This window comes from Hyla sarda, chromosome 13 (genome assembly GCF_029499605.1).
Source record: "Hyla sarda isolate aHylSar1 chromosome 13, aHylSar1.hap1, whole genome shotgun sequence".
Taxonomy (NCBI): Eukaryota; Metazoa; Chordata; class Amphibia; order Anura; family Hylidae; genus Hyla; species Hyla sarda.
This window is the reverse complement of record NC_079201.1, coordinates 22,901,729-22,918,254: the sequence shown is the minus strand read 5'-3', so window position 1 is coordinate 22,918,254 and position 16,526 is coordinate 22,901,729. Positions and strand designations below refer to the sequence as shown.

The 16,526-nt window shown below is 42.9% G+C and overlaps 1 protein-coding gene across 1 annotated transcript in view; it reads left to right on the top strand.

The window, feature by feature from the left end:
* Positions 1–16,526, top strand: part of ABCA5 (ATP binding cassette subfamily A member 5) — a 203,305-nt gene that overhangs the window by 80,395 nt on the left and 106,384 nt on the right. The window contains exons 4-5 of the mRNA XM_056550216.1: positions 11,292–11,404; positions 15,541–15,739. Of these exons, the coding sequence (XP_056406191.1) occupies positions 11,303–11,404; positions 15,541–15,739 (301 nt within the window). The 5' untranslated portion in view covers positions 11,292–11,302. The remainder of the gene's footprint in view (positions 1–11,291; positions 11,405–15,540; positions 15,740–16,526) is intronic.

The window sequence follows — 16,526 nt, the reverse complement described above, 5'->3', positions numbered from 1 at the left end:
AACCTGTCAAAAGCGTGCGACTAGCCGAGGAACAAGGGTTTGTTTATTTATCAGCTGATTGCTGGCCCTGTTATATAGGGCGATTATGGATGACTTTTTGTCGTCAATTTTACGAAAAAAAAAAAAAAAACTATGCCCATAGCAACCAGTCTCGGCTCAGCTTTCATTTTTCCAGACCTCTTTATTAATGTTGAGCTGTGATTGGTTGCTATGAGCAAGTCACACCAGTATTTGTCTCCAGGAGACTGATACGTATGGATCAATATTTTTATAATTTGCACTATTTAAAAAAAATGTTTCAAATATTACTAATAAACAGGTATGGGAAAGCTAGGCATCAAGGAAAAAAAATTGAGTTGTAAAAAACACCTCATGAGCTAAAGGTGTCTGATCATTTAGGAGCCAGGCAGCTGGGATGTTAAGGGGATAATTTACTGGAAGAAAAAATATTGAGTATGGCTGTGCTAACATCAGTGTTATGGAGCTTCATTCAGGATCTTCATTTTAGATGCTAATAACGGGACTGGATGGAGGGTGTTACAGTGGACACCAACAGATCCCAACAGGCCACATTGACTTTGAATTGGGTTTCCGTTTGATGCCTGTTTTTTTTTTTTTCTTGCAGGATCTTAGCGGAGAAAAACACCTGACCTTCAGGATTTTTTTTCTCTGCTAAAGTATCATCATTATAATGGTTGGAGTGAACAGAGCCTTCTACAGTCATGGCCGTAAATGTTGGCACCGTTGACATTTTTCTAGAAAATTAAGTATTTCTCACAGAAAAGGATTGCGGTAACACATGTTTTGCTATATACATTTATTCCCTTTGTTTGTATTGGAACTAAACAAAAAAAAAAGGGAGGAAAAAATGCAAATTGGACGTATTGTCACACCAAACTCCAAAAATTGTCTGGACATAATTATTGGCACCCTTTCAAAATTGTGGAAAAATAAGATTGTTTCAAGCATGAGATGCTCCTTTAAACTCACCTGGGGCAAGTAACAGGTGTGGGCAATATAAAAATCACACCTGAAAGCAGATAAAAAGGAGAGAAGTTCACTTAGTCTTTGCATTGTTTGTCTGTGTGTTCCACACTAAGCATGGAAAACAGAAAGAGGAGAAGAGAACTGTCTGAGTACTTGAGAACCAAAATTGTGGAAAAATATCAACAATCCCAAGGTTACAAGTCCATCTCCAGAGATCTAGATTTGCCTTTGTCCACAGAGGGCAACATTATCAAGAAGTTTGCAACCCATGGCACTATGGCTAATCTCCCTGGGCATGAACGGAAGAAAAAAATTGATGAAAGTTGTCAATGCAGGATAGTCCGGATGGTGAATAAGCAGCCCCAAACAAGTTCCAAAGATATTCATGCTGTCCTGCAGGCTCAGGGAGCCTCAATGTCAGCGCGAACTATCTGTCGAAGTTTAAATGAAATGAAACGCTATGGCAAAAGACCCAGGAGGACCCCACTGCTGACACAGAGACATAAAAAAGCAAGACTACATTTTGCCAAAATGAACTTGAGTAAGCCATAAGCCTTCTGGGAAAATGTCTTTTGTGGACAGATGAGACCAAGATAGAGCTTTTTGGTAAAGCACATGATTCTACTGTTTACCGAAAATGGAATGAAGCCTACAAAGAAAAGAACTCAGTACTTACAGTGAAATATGGTGGAGGGTCAATGATGCTTTGGGGTTGTTTTGCTGCCTTTGGCACTGGGTGCCTTGAATGTGTGCAAGGCATCATGAAATCTGAGGATTACCAATGAATTTTGGGTTGCATTGTAGAGCCCAGTGTCAGAAAGCTGGGTTTGCATCCAAGATCTTGGGTCTTCCAGCAGGACAATGACCCCAAACATACGTCAAAAAGCCCCAGAAATGGATGGCAACAAAGCGCTGGAGAGTTCTGAAGTGGCCAGAAATGAGACCAAATCTAAATCCCATTGAACACCTGTGGAGAGATCTTAAAATTGCTGTTGGGAAAAGGCGCCCGTCCAATAAGAGACCTGGAGCAGTTTGCAAAGGAAGAGTGGTCCAACATTCCGGCTGAGAAGTGTAAGAAGCTTATTGATGGTTATAGGAAGCGACTGATTTCAGTTATTTTTTCCAAAGGGTGTGCAACCAAATATTAAGTTAAGGGTGCCAATAATTTTTCCAGCCCATTTTTGGAGTTTGGTGACATTATGTCCAATTTGCTTTTTTCCTCCCATTTTTTGTTTAGTTCCAATACAAACAAAGGGAATAAACATGTGTATAGCAAAACATGTGTTACTGCAATCCTTTTCTGTGAGAAATACTTAATTTTCTGGAAAAATTTCAATGGTGCCAACATTTACGGCCATGACTGTAACAGAGCTCCAAACCCTGATGTGAAAAGGGCCTAGTGCACACAAATACAGAAGGGACTCACTCTGAGACAGAGGGCGCACATAGAGACATGTCGTGAGCATATCCATCTGAAATAAGTGTCATGGTATGTGCACATGGTGGAATTTCTGCAATTCCGCAGAAATTCATTTCAGCAAAGCTTGCTGAACGGAATTCCAGAATTCCGGAGGAATGTATGTGTTCTAATTTAGCTGAGAATTCCCCCACGGAATTCCGCAGATATTAGACTGATCTTATAATTCTGCAGAATGCGGAAAGCAGAATTTCTCCGTTGTAATGTCCGCCACAGAAATTCTGAATGGTACAGCGGAATCCCATTGATATTAAAGTACAGTAAACCATGGTGGAATTTTCAGTGGGATTCAGTCATGTGAACATACTCTTAATGCATTTTATTTCAGATTTTTTGTCAGATATTTTTTCTGTGGTGAAAATCTGATTACTCAGGGGTCTGGATCTTGCAGCCATTATACAGTTGCTAAAGTTTGGCTCATAAGGTATGGCTGACATCAGCCTAAAGGTGATTCTTTTCTTAAACATAACACAGGGATTTCTTTCCGTCATTGCAGCTAATGTTTTCTAATTTTATAGGTTGTGTACATGGAAGATGGCCATCTTTCTCATAATGTTTTCCTGTTTTTGTTTAAAGATATTTTGGGTCAGTCAGTAATGTTTACTCAAGAAAGGATTCCTCTCATATTCTAGTACATAGCAATGAGAAATGTGTTCAGCTGGGCTACAATCCAAGGCGATGGGACCGGCTGTACGGCTGATGGAGTGCCGCTGTTCAGGGAAACACTGAAAGGCGGACCCACAGCCATCATGTGTGTGCTACTATATGTCTGACTACAATATGACTTGTATACTCCTATTGAGCAGTTTTCCTAAGCCCGGACAATAAATGGCCAAAGCAAGCTCTGTGTGTTCTCCATAATACAGGGTGGGCCATTTATATGGTTACACCTTAATAAAATGGGAATGTTGGTGATATTAACTTCCTGTTTGTGGCACATTAGTATATGTGAGGGGGGGAAACTTTTCAAGATGGGTGGTGAACCATGGCGGCCATTTTGAAGTCGGCCATTTTGAATCCAACTTTTGTTTTTTCAATAGGAAGATGGTCATGTGACACATCAAACTTATTTGGAATTTCACAAGAAAAACAATGATGTGCTTGGTTTTAACGTAACTTTATTCTTTCAAGAGTTATTTACAAGTTTCTGACCACTTATAAAATGTGTTCAATGTGCTGCCCATTGTGTTGGATTGTCAATGCAACCCTCTTCTCCCACTCTTCACACACTGATAGCAACACCGCAGGAGAAATGCTAGTTCATTGATTTAAAGCGCCCGGGTTAAATCAATGATCTGCAGCGGTCTCGTGGGGGAGGGGGGGGGACGACGACTAAATAGCCGATAATTTATACCGGAATATCGGTATAAGTTATCGGCTATCGGCCCTAACCTCCACCGATTATCGGTATCGGCCCTAAAAAAACGATATCGGTCGATCCCTACTTCACAGCATAGACAATTGCCTTCAGATGACCCCAAAGATAAAAGTCTAAGAGGGTCAGATCGGGAGACCTCGGGGGCCATTCAACTGCATATGCAAAATTGCTACATGATGATGTGTTTCCCTCTTTATGCACTGAAGCTGGCGCGTTCCCTGCGTTTTTCCAGCAAGATGGTGACCACCACATTATAGGTGTCAGGTCCGAGCATTCCTAGATGAACAGTTTCCTGGAAAGTGGATTGGTCGTCAATGGCCCCTAAGGTCTCCCGATCTGACCCCCTTAGACTTTTATCTTTGGGGTCATCTGAAGGCAATTGTCTATGCTGTGAAGATACGAGATGTGCAGTACCTGAAACTACGGATACTGGAAGCCTGTGCTAGCATTTCTCCTGCGGTGTATATAGTAGTATATAGCAGTGTATACGGATACTGAAGCCTGTGCTAGCATTTCTCCTGCGGTGTTTCTATCAGTGTGTGAAGAGTGGGAGAAGAGTGTGGCATTGACAATCCAACACAATGGGCAGCACATTGAACACATTTTATAAGTGGCCAGAAACTTGTAAATAACTCATGAAAGAATAAAGTTACGTTAAAACCAAGCACATCATTATTTTTCTTGTGAAATTTTCAATAAGTTTGATGTGTCACATGACCCTCTTCCTATTGAAAAAGCAAAAGTTGGATTCAAAATGTCCGACTTCAAAATGGCCACCATGGTTTACCACCCATCTTGAAAAGTTTCCCCCCTCACATATACTAATGTGCCACAAACAGGAAGTTAATATCACCAACCATTCCCATTTTATTAAGGTGTATCCATATAAATGGCCCACCCTGTAGTTAATTCATTGTGGTTTCTTGGCACTGGTCAAAGTTAAAGGAGAAGAAGCTCTGGAGCACAAGCTGCTATCTATAAATGATCCAACCCCTATACTAACAGGAACAGGAATATTTTAGACATCTTATTAAAGTAATAGAAATGCCCTTTAATACAATTCCCAATGTGGGAGAGGATGATAATGTATTATTGAACTAATCCACATTTGATTGGAAGGAAGAATAGACAAATAGTTGGGTTAGCAGCAGGAGAATAAATTACAGCTTGGAAACCCTTCAGCTACTAATAAGATAATTTTCTATTGATTGTAAGCGGAGTAATGCAGCGCAGCATCTTTATATGAAGACTGTGCACATCACTTGCACCGCCATAAACATATTTTATAGGTGCGCTCCCTGGACTTGTGACAAGCTTGCTGAAAAGGAAATAAAGAAATGAGGCTGGCAGTACTTCTGAAATCAGACGCACAGGCAGGATCTAGACAATGATATACAATTCTGTTAAGCTAATTACTATGTCTTTGTGTCTGTACACACAACACATTTCTATAGAATCATCCGAGAAATCAGTAATTTAAAGGAGTACTCCCATGGAAAACTTTTTTTTTAAATCAACTGGTGCCAGAAAGTTAAAGGAGTAGTCCAGTGGTGACTCAGTGGTTTACAACTTATCCCCTATCTTAAGGATAGGGGATAATTTGCAGATCGCGGGGGGTCCGACCCCTAGGGCCCGCCGCGATCTCCTGTACGGAGCCCCGACAGCCCGCGGGAAGGGGGCGTGTCGACCTCCGCACGAAGCGGCGGCCGACACGCCCCCTCAATACAACTCTATGGCAGAGCCGAAGCGCTGCCTTCGGCAATCTCCGGCTCTGCCATAGAGATGTATTGAGGGGGCGTGTCGGCCGTCGCCTCGTGCGGGGGTCGACACCCGCTATCTCGGCGGAGAGTCGGGGCCCCGTACAAAGAGATCGCGGGGGGCCCCAGCGGTTGAACGCCCTCGATCTCAAACTTATCCCCTATACTTAGGATAGGGGATAAGTTTTTCACCACTGGACTACCCCTTTAAACAGATTTGTAAATTACTTCTATTAAAAAAAATCTTAATCCTTCCAGTACTTTTAAGGGGCTGTATACTAAAGAGGAAATGCTATTCTTTTTGGATTTCTCTGATGTCATGACCACAGTGCTCTCTGCTGACCTCTGCTGTCAATTTTAGGAACTGTCCAGAGCAGGAGAAAATCCCCATAGCAAACATATGCTGCTTTGGACAGTTCCTAAAATGGACAGCAGAGGTCAGCAGAGAACACTGTGGCCATGACATCAGAGAAATCTCAAAAGAAAATAATTTCCTAGAAGTAATTTACAAATCTGTTTAACTTTCTGGCACCAATTAATAAAAAAATTAAAAAAAGTTTTCCACGGGAGTACCCCTTTAGGTTGCAGAGCCTGCAATAATATGGCAGACTGCTGCTGAAGAGAAGACACCCTTGGATCACAGGAATCTTATGAAATGGGACCCATAGGTGGGGAAAGGCTTAGACAGGGATATGTGACCCACTTTGTTTTCCACATTGCCAAATAAAAATTAACTAGTGATTCATCCTCCTTGCTGCCTGTGTCCAAGAGACCTATTCATCTGTATACAGATCAGACATCTTGTGGTGGTAACAGAGCTGTATAAGATCAGACCCTTCGTGATGGTACCAAATAGTTGTAAGGAATAATAATTGCTTATGGACTGTTGTCTGGAGTAAAGGGAGCCTCCAGCTGTGCACAAATCACCCATTGTGCTTTTAAATGTATCTCTTGCCATGTATTTTGTTTATACAGATCAAACACTTGTGATGGTACCAGACAGCTGCATACAGATCAGACCCTTTGTCTCTGTGTTATGTGCAGGACAGTGTCTGGACTTCAGGGGGTCCACACTGTGTCTAAAAGGGTAAATCAAGGCTTCCCTCCAATCTCTGACCACCCATAAAGTTTAGGGCAGCTGGTCCTTGTGTAGCTTGTAATCAGCAGATCATTGCTCAGACCAGCGCTGTTTTTGTGATTAAACCCCTACCTTGCTTTACTCCTCTCTATACCCTACCTTTGGCTTGTTGCCGTTAGCAAAAACAGTTCACTGCTTTGACCAGGGATGCTTATATGGCTTAACCTCTGCCTTTCTCTGACACTGTTGCTGTTTTCCTTCTTGCTAACATAATAACTTGCAAAGTCCATGCATCAATAGTATTTTTCTCCAAACAAAGAGCCGACAGTGGAAAGATTTGTGCCTTTTTCTGTGTTGGTTCCACTTCTGGTTTTGGTATAAATATTGACCAAAATACTAAGTATAAACTCGACCTTAGAGGGAAACGAAGTTGCACAGATTGTCAAGTGCTTATCAAGATGAAGGCATCGAGCTGTGGTTAAATGCCATTTCCTAAATTCTGTCAGATATAATCCTCATCTGTATATCGGCTTTTAAAAAAAGCTGACTAACAATGTTAGAGAAGGCTGTAGAAATCTAGAAATCCCCTTAGGCGTCTTTCGGTCGTCCTGTTAGATTTCATTTAGCAGGTTCTCAATGATAGGTGGAGCATTTCATTTATATTCATCACATGCAGCCTTTCAGCCCCCTGGAAAAGGGCCATTAATAGTGGGTGCCGTTCCCCATGATCGGACAAAAATTTTATTGGACTTTTTTTTTAGCAGTTTTAATAAACCTAGTAAATTCTAATTTTATTTATAACATTTTTAATTTAATTTGAATTTAATATATCCAGGGAGAGAACAAAATTTGACTTATGTATAAAGAATGTTAGTATTTTTCCAATGTGCTTTTTGTATTAATCCCTCCCTGATTTTCAAGGTCTCTGCTTGCTGTCATGGAATGGAAACCTTACTTCCTGGTCAGCAGCAGAAATTGCATTTTATGTTGCGATTGAGAGAGACAGACAGGTGCTTGGTAATGCTATCAGCTATACCAAAAAAATGGGGCTAGTTCTCATGTCCTGCTTAAAGGGGTACTCCGCTGGCCCAGAATCTGTAACATTGTGTTCCAAACGCTGGGTGCGGGCTGCGGGGGTCGTGACGTCACGGCCACACCCCTTGTGACGTCACATCACACCCCCTCAATGCAAGTCTATGGGAGGGGGCGTGGCAGTAGCCACGCCCCCTCCCATAGACTTGAATTGAGGGGGTTGACGTCACAACCCTCCGCAGCCCGCACCCAGCGTTTGTAACAAAATGTTTTGGATGCTGAGCCAGTGAAGTACCCCTTTAAGTATCAGTCACTAGTATTAGGGGTCCCTGCTTTGACTTTTGCTATGAACTTACCCATAACTACTATTACCTATAGATGTGCTGTTCTACAAATGTATTGAATATGTAAATATATGGGAGACGCATAGTTCTTCCCCTTGACGTGGTTAAACGTAATGCTTGGCAGTGACAGTCGCTCTGTATTCTTGTTTTCTGTCTACATGTAGTAGGGGAAGAAGGAGCTGTGTATAAACACTACGATACTGAGATAAACAGCTTTCTCGCTGCCAGAAAATGGTACTGCCAGAAGCGACACATTTGGACAAAATTAAACCCCCCAACTGTACCCGAAGAAACATCAGCAGCTGTTATTTATGTATTATTGTTGCTCTGTGCAGAAAGCTTAGAGGACCAATTTGTATTAATAATTTATATGGCGTCAGTGTATTCTGCAGCACTTACAATACAGAGGGAACATGTAAAGACAAAATCAGACATTGTAACAAACTGTGCTTACAATCTATGAGAAAATAAAGGGGGACACTAGAGAAGGGAAGACCCTTCTCACAAGAGCTTAGAATTTATGAGGAAATAGGGGACATGAGAAGGGAAGGGTTTACAAGAGCTTAAAGGGGCACTCCGCCCCTAGACATATTATCCCCTATCCAAAGGGTAGGGGATAAGATGTCAGATCGCGGGGGTCCCGCCGCTGGGGACCCCCGGGATCTCAGCTGCAGCACCCACCTGTTGCGGCTTCCGGAAACGCTGGAGGCTTCGGCTCCCGACCACGGTGACGTGAGTTCGTGACGTCACGACTCCGCCCCCATGTGATGTAACACCCCGCCGCCCAATGCAAGTCTATGGGAGGGGGCGTGACAGCAGTCACGCCCCCTCCCATAGACTTGCACTGAGGAGGTGAGGCGTGACATCAAACAGGGGCGGAGTCATTACATCACGATCTCCCGTCACCGTAGTCGTGAGGCGTTAGGATGAGAGCCTCCAGTGCTGCCGGAAGCTGCAACAGGTGGGTGCTGCAGCCGAGATCTCGGGGGTCCCCAGAGGCGGGACCCCCGCTATCTGACATCTTATCCCCTATCCTTTGGATAAGATCTAAAGGGGCGGAGTACCCCTTTAAAGGCCCTGCTCACAAGAGCTTACGATGAATGACGAAATGGAGGGGACACAAGTGGTGAAGACCCTGCCACAAGAGAGTTTGTGGGTCTCCATGCTAAATGAAACGATCAGTTTCTACGGAGTAAGGCTGGGTTCACACTACGTTTTCTCCCATACGGGAGCGCATACGGCAGGGGGGAGCTAAAAGCTCGCGCTCCCGTATGTCACCGTATGCGCTCCCGTATGTCATTCATTTCAATGAGCCGACCGGAGTGAAACGTTCGGTCCGGTCGGCTCATTTTTGCGCTGTATGCGCTTTTACAACCGGACCTAAAACTGTGGTCAACCACGGTTTTAGGTCCGGTTGTAAAAGCGCATACGGCGCAAAAATGAGCCGACCGGACCGAACGTTTCACTCCGGTCGGCTCATTGAAATGAATGACATACGGGAGCGCATACGGTGACATACGGGAGCGTGAGCTTTTAGCTCCCCCCTGCCGTATGCGCTCCCGTATGGGAGAAAACGTAGTGTGAACCCAGCCTAAGTGTGATTAAAGGGCAGGGGTCCGTTCATGAAACATAAACGTCTTTCTTAAATATATGCGCAATTACAGCTATAGATTTGGGGAATTAATCTGACAACCCAGAGATCTGGTGCAGCATGAGAAAAGTCCTGGAGATGGGAGTGAGAGGTTCATATTTTGGAGAATGTCTTAGATCATTGCCAAAATGTAGAGCCCAGGTAGGTCAGTGAGCTTTGTGGGTGAAATTAATAAGTGTAAATTGTATTCAACAGTAAATGGGCAACCAGGGCAGTGACTGGCACATGGGGAGATATTAGCGTAGCAGCTGTACAGGAGGATGAGTCTGACTGCTGCATTCAGAATAGGCTGGAGAGGGGAGAGTTTAGATTAGAGATCAATTAATAATGAGTTTATTGAAGAGAAATGTATGAGCAGAACAAGAGATTATTGGCTGTATCCATATGTATTTTATCCCTTTAACATACGTACAGCTCCCTGGAATCGAGGGTGCTCTAAAAATTTATAATAATGTTAATAGTAAACAAAGGGCAGTCATGAGCGTTCAAGTGATGGAGCATTGGATGTGAAGGATCCATCGAGTCTATTAGGACTCCAAGACAGTGAGTGTTGCTGCTTAGGAGATGCCATGGTACCAGATACTAAGATGGAATTGTCAAGTTAAGTAAGTAGATAGTGGAAACACATGGGGGAATATATCAATGCCTTTTCCATGACGCTCTCAATTCCTTTGCGCAGAAGTAAGGCGAGCACAATATGCATCTTTTATACACTAGTATTCTGGAGTCAAACATTGATAATTCCCCCCCTCTCAAGAATGAATGGAACGTCAGACAGCCGTCAGTCTATCACCAGCCGCAGCGATGTTCTGCCTCGGCCGCTGATAGGCTGAGCCCACTTTCATGTAAGAAGCCGTCCAGGGCTCCTTACATGACAGTGGGCTCAGCCTATCAGCAGCCGAGGCGGAACATCGCTGTGGCTGGTGATAGGCTGACCACTGTCCGATGTTCCCGTCCCCAGCGTAATGCCGACGTTGGAACATGCGTTAGTTTATTTTGTTTACCTTGTGTTCGCACCGGCGGCCGCAATAAACACCGAGTATTTAGCCCGTTGGGGGCAGCGCTGGGCTGATAATTTATTGGGGGAGTAGGGCAGAACAGTGCAGCGCTGGGCTGATAATACATTTTTTTTTTTTTGGGGGGGGGGGGGAGAGGAGGAAATACTGTTATCTACCGTGGGACCGCCGAAAGTTACAAAAATACCGTGATACACACATTTGGTCATACCGCCCAGCCCTAGTGAAAGGACGTGATGTTAGAGACAGCAGACTGCCAGTCACTGGTGTCTTGTAGGAGTGTGAGGGTGATGTCACAGGAAGTGGTATATAGCTGGAGATGTTGTTGAAAGCAAAATCTTTCCATTGGGGTTGTGAGAGGAGAGGGACCAGGACTAAATTCTGAGGAACCCTAACAGAAAGAAGAAGAGGGAAAGAAGTAGAAACGAAAAATGATACACTTAAGGAACAGTAAGAGAGGAAGAAGGAATACCAAGAGACAGCAGATTCCTTGAGGGTGAATCTGCGTCTGAATTAATACCCTCACTAGACTCATATGTATTTAGAACATGTCTTCTTTTTCTGTTTGCAGGTTTTTAGAAGATGTCCTCAGATATGAAAGACGTTGGTGTGTGGGCGCAGACGAGAACGCTTCTGTACAAAAATTACCTTGTAAAATGTAGGACAAAGAAGGACACATTACAGGTATGACTGGGAGGTTTTCTCTGCAGCTCAGCTCTCTATTTGTTTCACATTCTCTGGGAAACACAGGGGAATCTGGGCATGCTGCCATAGATGGAAAATGCTGCGTAATAATAATATAACGGGGGAAAAAACACTAATATTTCTTACAAGCCTATAACATAGTTGTCACATTGACCACTTTTTGGTGTACAGCTATTTTTCCTGACAATCCATGTGGCTAGCACTTCTTGGCATTACACAATTGGCCTATTGATTTAACTGGGCATCATGTAATACTTAGATGCAGGAGAGGTGAACTCTATCTGTCTACTGTCATAATAGCAGCTGATAACAGTGCAGGGGTCATGACTGTCAAACCCCCTGTTAGATTAATCACCTAAGCATGTCCATGTCTGTCGTGAGGTAACTCTTGATACCAAAATGAAATATGTAACAATTGGCATCAACTAATCACAATGTGCCCAGCTCCGCAAGGTCCAGCTGAGTATCTAATTTCACCTAATCCACCTCACCTATGCCAGCTTTGTATTTACTGTTCACTTCTATGATAATAGCATTAGGGAAGCCGTAATTGAATTGCTGAACTCTTCTTGCCCCTGTCTTTTGACAGGGAGGTTACTGTTTGGTGAGCGCCCCCCTCCCTATGCAGCTGCACTCTAGTACAGGCCCTCCAGCTGGATTACCCATTTGCTCGGAGGACATTTTTAGCTTTACACTGTCCGCTCCCCCTTACTCCGAGCCTAGTATCAGTTGTCTCCTCATAGTAACTGAGGTATAAGCCAAACACTTGTTCAGGTTACACGGACTACAGGCAGATTGAAGTTTTCTGTTTACGTGAGCTATGTACAGCAAGTATAGCAAAAGGGCTTAGTGCACAACATGATCTTTAAATATGCTGTTGCTTTATTTGTAGTAGTTATGTAGTCCAAAGGCCAAAGAATAGCAAGACAAATAAAAAAAATAAAAAACTGTACTCAACTGTCCGCTCACTCCCAGTGCAATGCTGTCCAATAGTCAAGTGCAAGAACAAATGCTCAAGACTGCTGAGGCCAGTGATTGGCTGCAGTGTCCCGCACTCAGTGTATGGGCATGTCATCAGGACTATCAAGCAGCTATGGTGCTGTACCAGAAGCGAGTTGAAGGGATGAGTAAAGCTTTTTTTTTTTTTGCCCTCCTATTCATGCACCTTGGCAATTTTTTATGAAGACTAAAAAAACCTTTAAAAAACCTTAACGACCAAGTACGTAAATGTATGTCCTGATGCGGTGGTACTTTGCGCACCAGGACATACATTTACGTCCTGTACATGGCCGCGAGCATTGGAACGATGCTCAGGTCATGCGCGGCAGGTCACGGCTGCTGATAGCAGCCAGGGACCCGCCAGTAATGCCTGACATCCATGATCGCTTGAATATGGAGAAAAACTGTTCCAGGTTAAACCCCCCCAAAGGACGAGGGGGCACTCCCTCCGTCTGGAGAAGAAAAGGTTTAGTCTAAACCCCCGCTGTTCAAGTCTATGGTAGGGAGCGTGATAGCGGGACCCCCGCGGTCAGACATCTTATCCCCTATCCTTTGGATAGGGGATAAGATGTCTTAGGGCCGGAGTACCCCTTTAATGTCAAAATGGGCTTGGTCCTTAAGGGGTTAAGGTCATTGGGCGACCATGTAATACATGAATGATCAAAATTCTTTAGGGAAAAGCTGCTTATGCAAAGAGACGGGGGCATTCAAGTCACATGACATAAAAACCTGATGCAGCATGTGATCCCAAACCTGGGACTGCACCATGTTGCCTTAGTCCCTGGAGATGCATTAGTTCTTACATACTATGTATCCTTGTGTGACCTAGCTTTACATTTCTGTGTTTATATTCTCCACAGACCACTCTATAATGTTTCACTTATTTGCATGTTGCATTTAGAGTATACTTATGACAGTATTTTACCACCGTAGCTGAAACAAATAGCGGCCTCCAACCTCAGGCACAGTAGTTGTTTAATGCAGAGAGACTTGTGAAAGCGTTGCCTTTGGGATGTTACAGGTCAACATTAGGCAGTGGCATTATTCCACATAGTAGCTTGTCAGTGTTATTGGCGGTTATTTCCTCCCACTTTAATGTATTTTTTACTTGAAAAAAAGTAAATGACAACTTTTCAACACTATTTTATAGCTTCACATTTGCATATTATTTAAATGAAAAGTTGAGGCATTTATGTACATAAATTATCCTATACTGTTCATGCTTTGCATCCTGTATTATACTTCAGAGCTGCACTCGCTATTCTACTGGTTGAGTTACTATGTATATGCATTACTTATACTGATCCTGAGGAATATCCTGTATTATACTCTAGAACTGTACTGTATTATACTCTAGAACTGCACTTCTTAAAGGGGTTATCCAGGTAGAAACATTTTTTATATATCAACTGGCTCCAGAAAGTTAAACAGATTTGTAAATTACTTCTATTAAAAAATCTTAATCCTTTCAGTACGTATGAGCTGATGAAGTTGAGTTGTTCTTTTCTGTCTAAGTGCTCTCTGATGACACCTGTCTCGGGAACTGTCCGGAGTAGAAGCAAATCCCCATAGAAAACCTCTTCTGAGTTATATCCTGTATTATACTCCAGAGCTGCACTCACTATTACATTACTTATCCTGTACTGATCCTGAGTTATATCCTGTATTATGCTCCAGAGCTGCACTCACTATTCTGCTGGTGAGGTCACTGTGTATATACATTACATTACTTACCCTGTACTGATCCTGAGTTATATCCTGTATTATACTCCAGAACTGTACTCACTATTCTGCTGGTGAGGTCACTGTGTACATACATTACATTACTTATCCTGTACTGATCCTGAGTTATATCCTGTATTATGCTCCAGAGCTGCACTCACTATTCTGCTGGTGAGGTCACTGTGTACATACATTACATTACTTATCCTGTACTGATCCTGAGTTATATCCTGTATTATACTCCAGAGCTGTACTCACTATTCTGCTGGTGGGGTCACTGTGTACATACATTACTTATCCTGTACTGATCCTGAGTTATATCCTGTATTATACTCCAGAGCTGTACTCACTATTCTGCTGGTGAGGTCACTGTGTACATACATTACTTACTGTGTACTGATCCTGAGTTATATCCTGCATTATACTCCAGAGCTGTACTCACTATTCTGCTGGTGAGGTCACTGTGTACATACATTACATTACTTATCCTGTACTGATCCTGAGTTATATCCTGTATTATACTCCAGAGGTGTACTTACTATTCTGCTGGTGGGGTCACTGTGTACATACATTACATTACTTATCCTGTACTGATCCTGAGTTATATCCTGTATTATACTCCAGAGCTGTACTCACTATTCTGCTGGTGGAGTCGCTGTGTACATACATTACATTACTTCTCCTGTACTGATCCTGATTTATATCCTGTATTATACTCCAGAGCTGTACTCACTATTCTGCTGGTGAGGTCACTGTGTACATACATTACATTACTATTCCTGTACTGATCCTGAGTTATATCCTGTATTATTCTCCAGAGCTGTACTCACTATTCTGCTGGTGGGATCACTGTGAACATACATTACATTACTTATCCTGTACTGATCCTGAGTTATATGCTGTATTATACCCCAGAGCTGTACTCACTATTCTGCTGGTGAGGTCACTGTGTACATACATTACATTACTTATCCTGTACTGATCCTGAGTTATATCCTGTATTATACTCCAGATCTGCACTCACTATTCTGCTGATGAGGTCACTGTGTACATACATTACATTACTTATCCTGTACTGATCCTAAATTAGTTACATCCTGAAGTATACTTCAGAGCTGTACTCACTATTCTCCAAGTTATAGAGCTAAAATCTCCAAATCCCCTTATGTCACATTCAGATGTGTCCAGAAAGCGTATATATAAGGACCTACATGTTGTTTCCTCTGACTAAAGAGCTTCACCTTTACCTTTTCTCTACTTTTGGCATAAAGGAAGCAAGGTAGGCTTTTCGAATCCATGATAACCACATTCCCCTCAGATCAGATTTTTGTTTGGTGTTTTTTATTTTATTTTATTCTGTTAATTTCTAACCACATTTATCTGTCTTTGAACAGGAAATCTTCTATCCTGTAATCTGGTCACTGATATGGCTGCTGCTAGTCTTGGTCATGCCGAACAAACATTATGAAGGAACACCAAATGATCATCTTAATGACTTTGACATTAGCCAGGTTTTCACTATTGGAATCACCCCAGCCACCAATGGGACGGAGAACATCATGAGGTTGGCATCCCTACACTGTCTTAGCTCAGGTAACTTAATGTTTGCTATATTACAGTTTGTTCTTTTTGTTCAGGAGCCTAAGGCTATGTTCACACTCTAGAATATCCGCACAGAGACTGCGGGCGCCGACATAACATGCACTGCTAATCTATGAGACGTCGCATTCCCATGCGGAGTCCGCAGAAAGAATGGACAGGTTCATTCTTTCTGCGGACACTGGAATCGTAATTTCCACACCAGAAACATCTGGTGCGGAATTTCCACTGGGTGCTCAGTGCAGCAGAATCCCATTGAATTCAACAGGACTCTGCTGCTATGGAATCTCCATGCAGAATTTCAATGTGGAATTCTTCATGGAAATTCTGATGTGTGAACATGGCCTAAGTCAGAGTAATTTCACCTGATGCCTGATATGGTCTGGTTACAAGTATGTAAACAAGGGGGCTAACAAAAGGTGGGATAAATAGCTATACATTGGTCTCAACATTATTACTGTAGTGAAATCCTAAGAAAGCCCCTGTGAAGGTGTAGAGCAGTGGTCTTCAACCTGCGTACCTCCAGATTTAGCAAAACTACAACTCCCAGCATGCCCGGACAGCCAATGGCTGTCCGGGCATGCTGGGAGTTGTAGTTTTGCAACATCTGGAGGTCCGCAGGCTGGAGACCACTGGTGTAGAATGAAGTAAGGATATAGCTCCAAGATTTTTTCTTATTGAAAAACAGTGCATGACACTTTCTCTAGTAGGACAATGGTGAAGATTTATCAAAACCTGTCCAGAGGAAAAGTTGCCCATAGCAACCAATCAGAACGCTTCT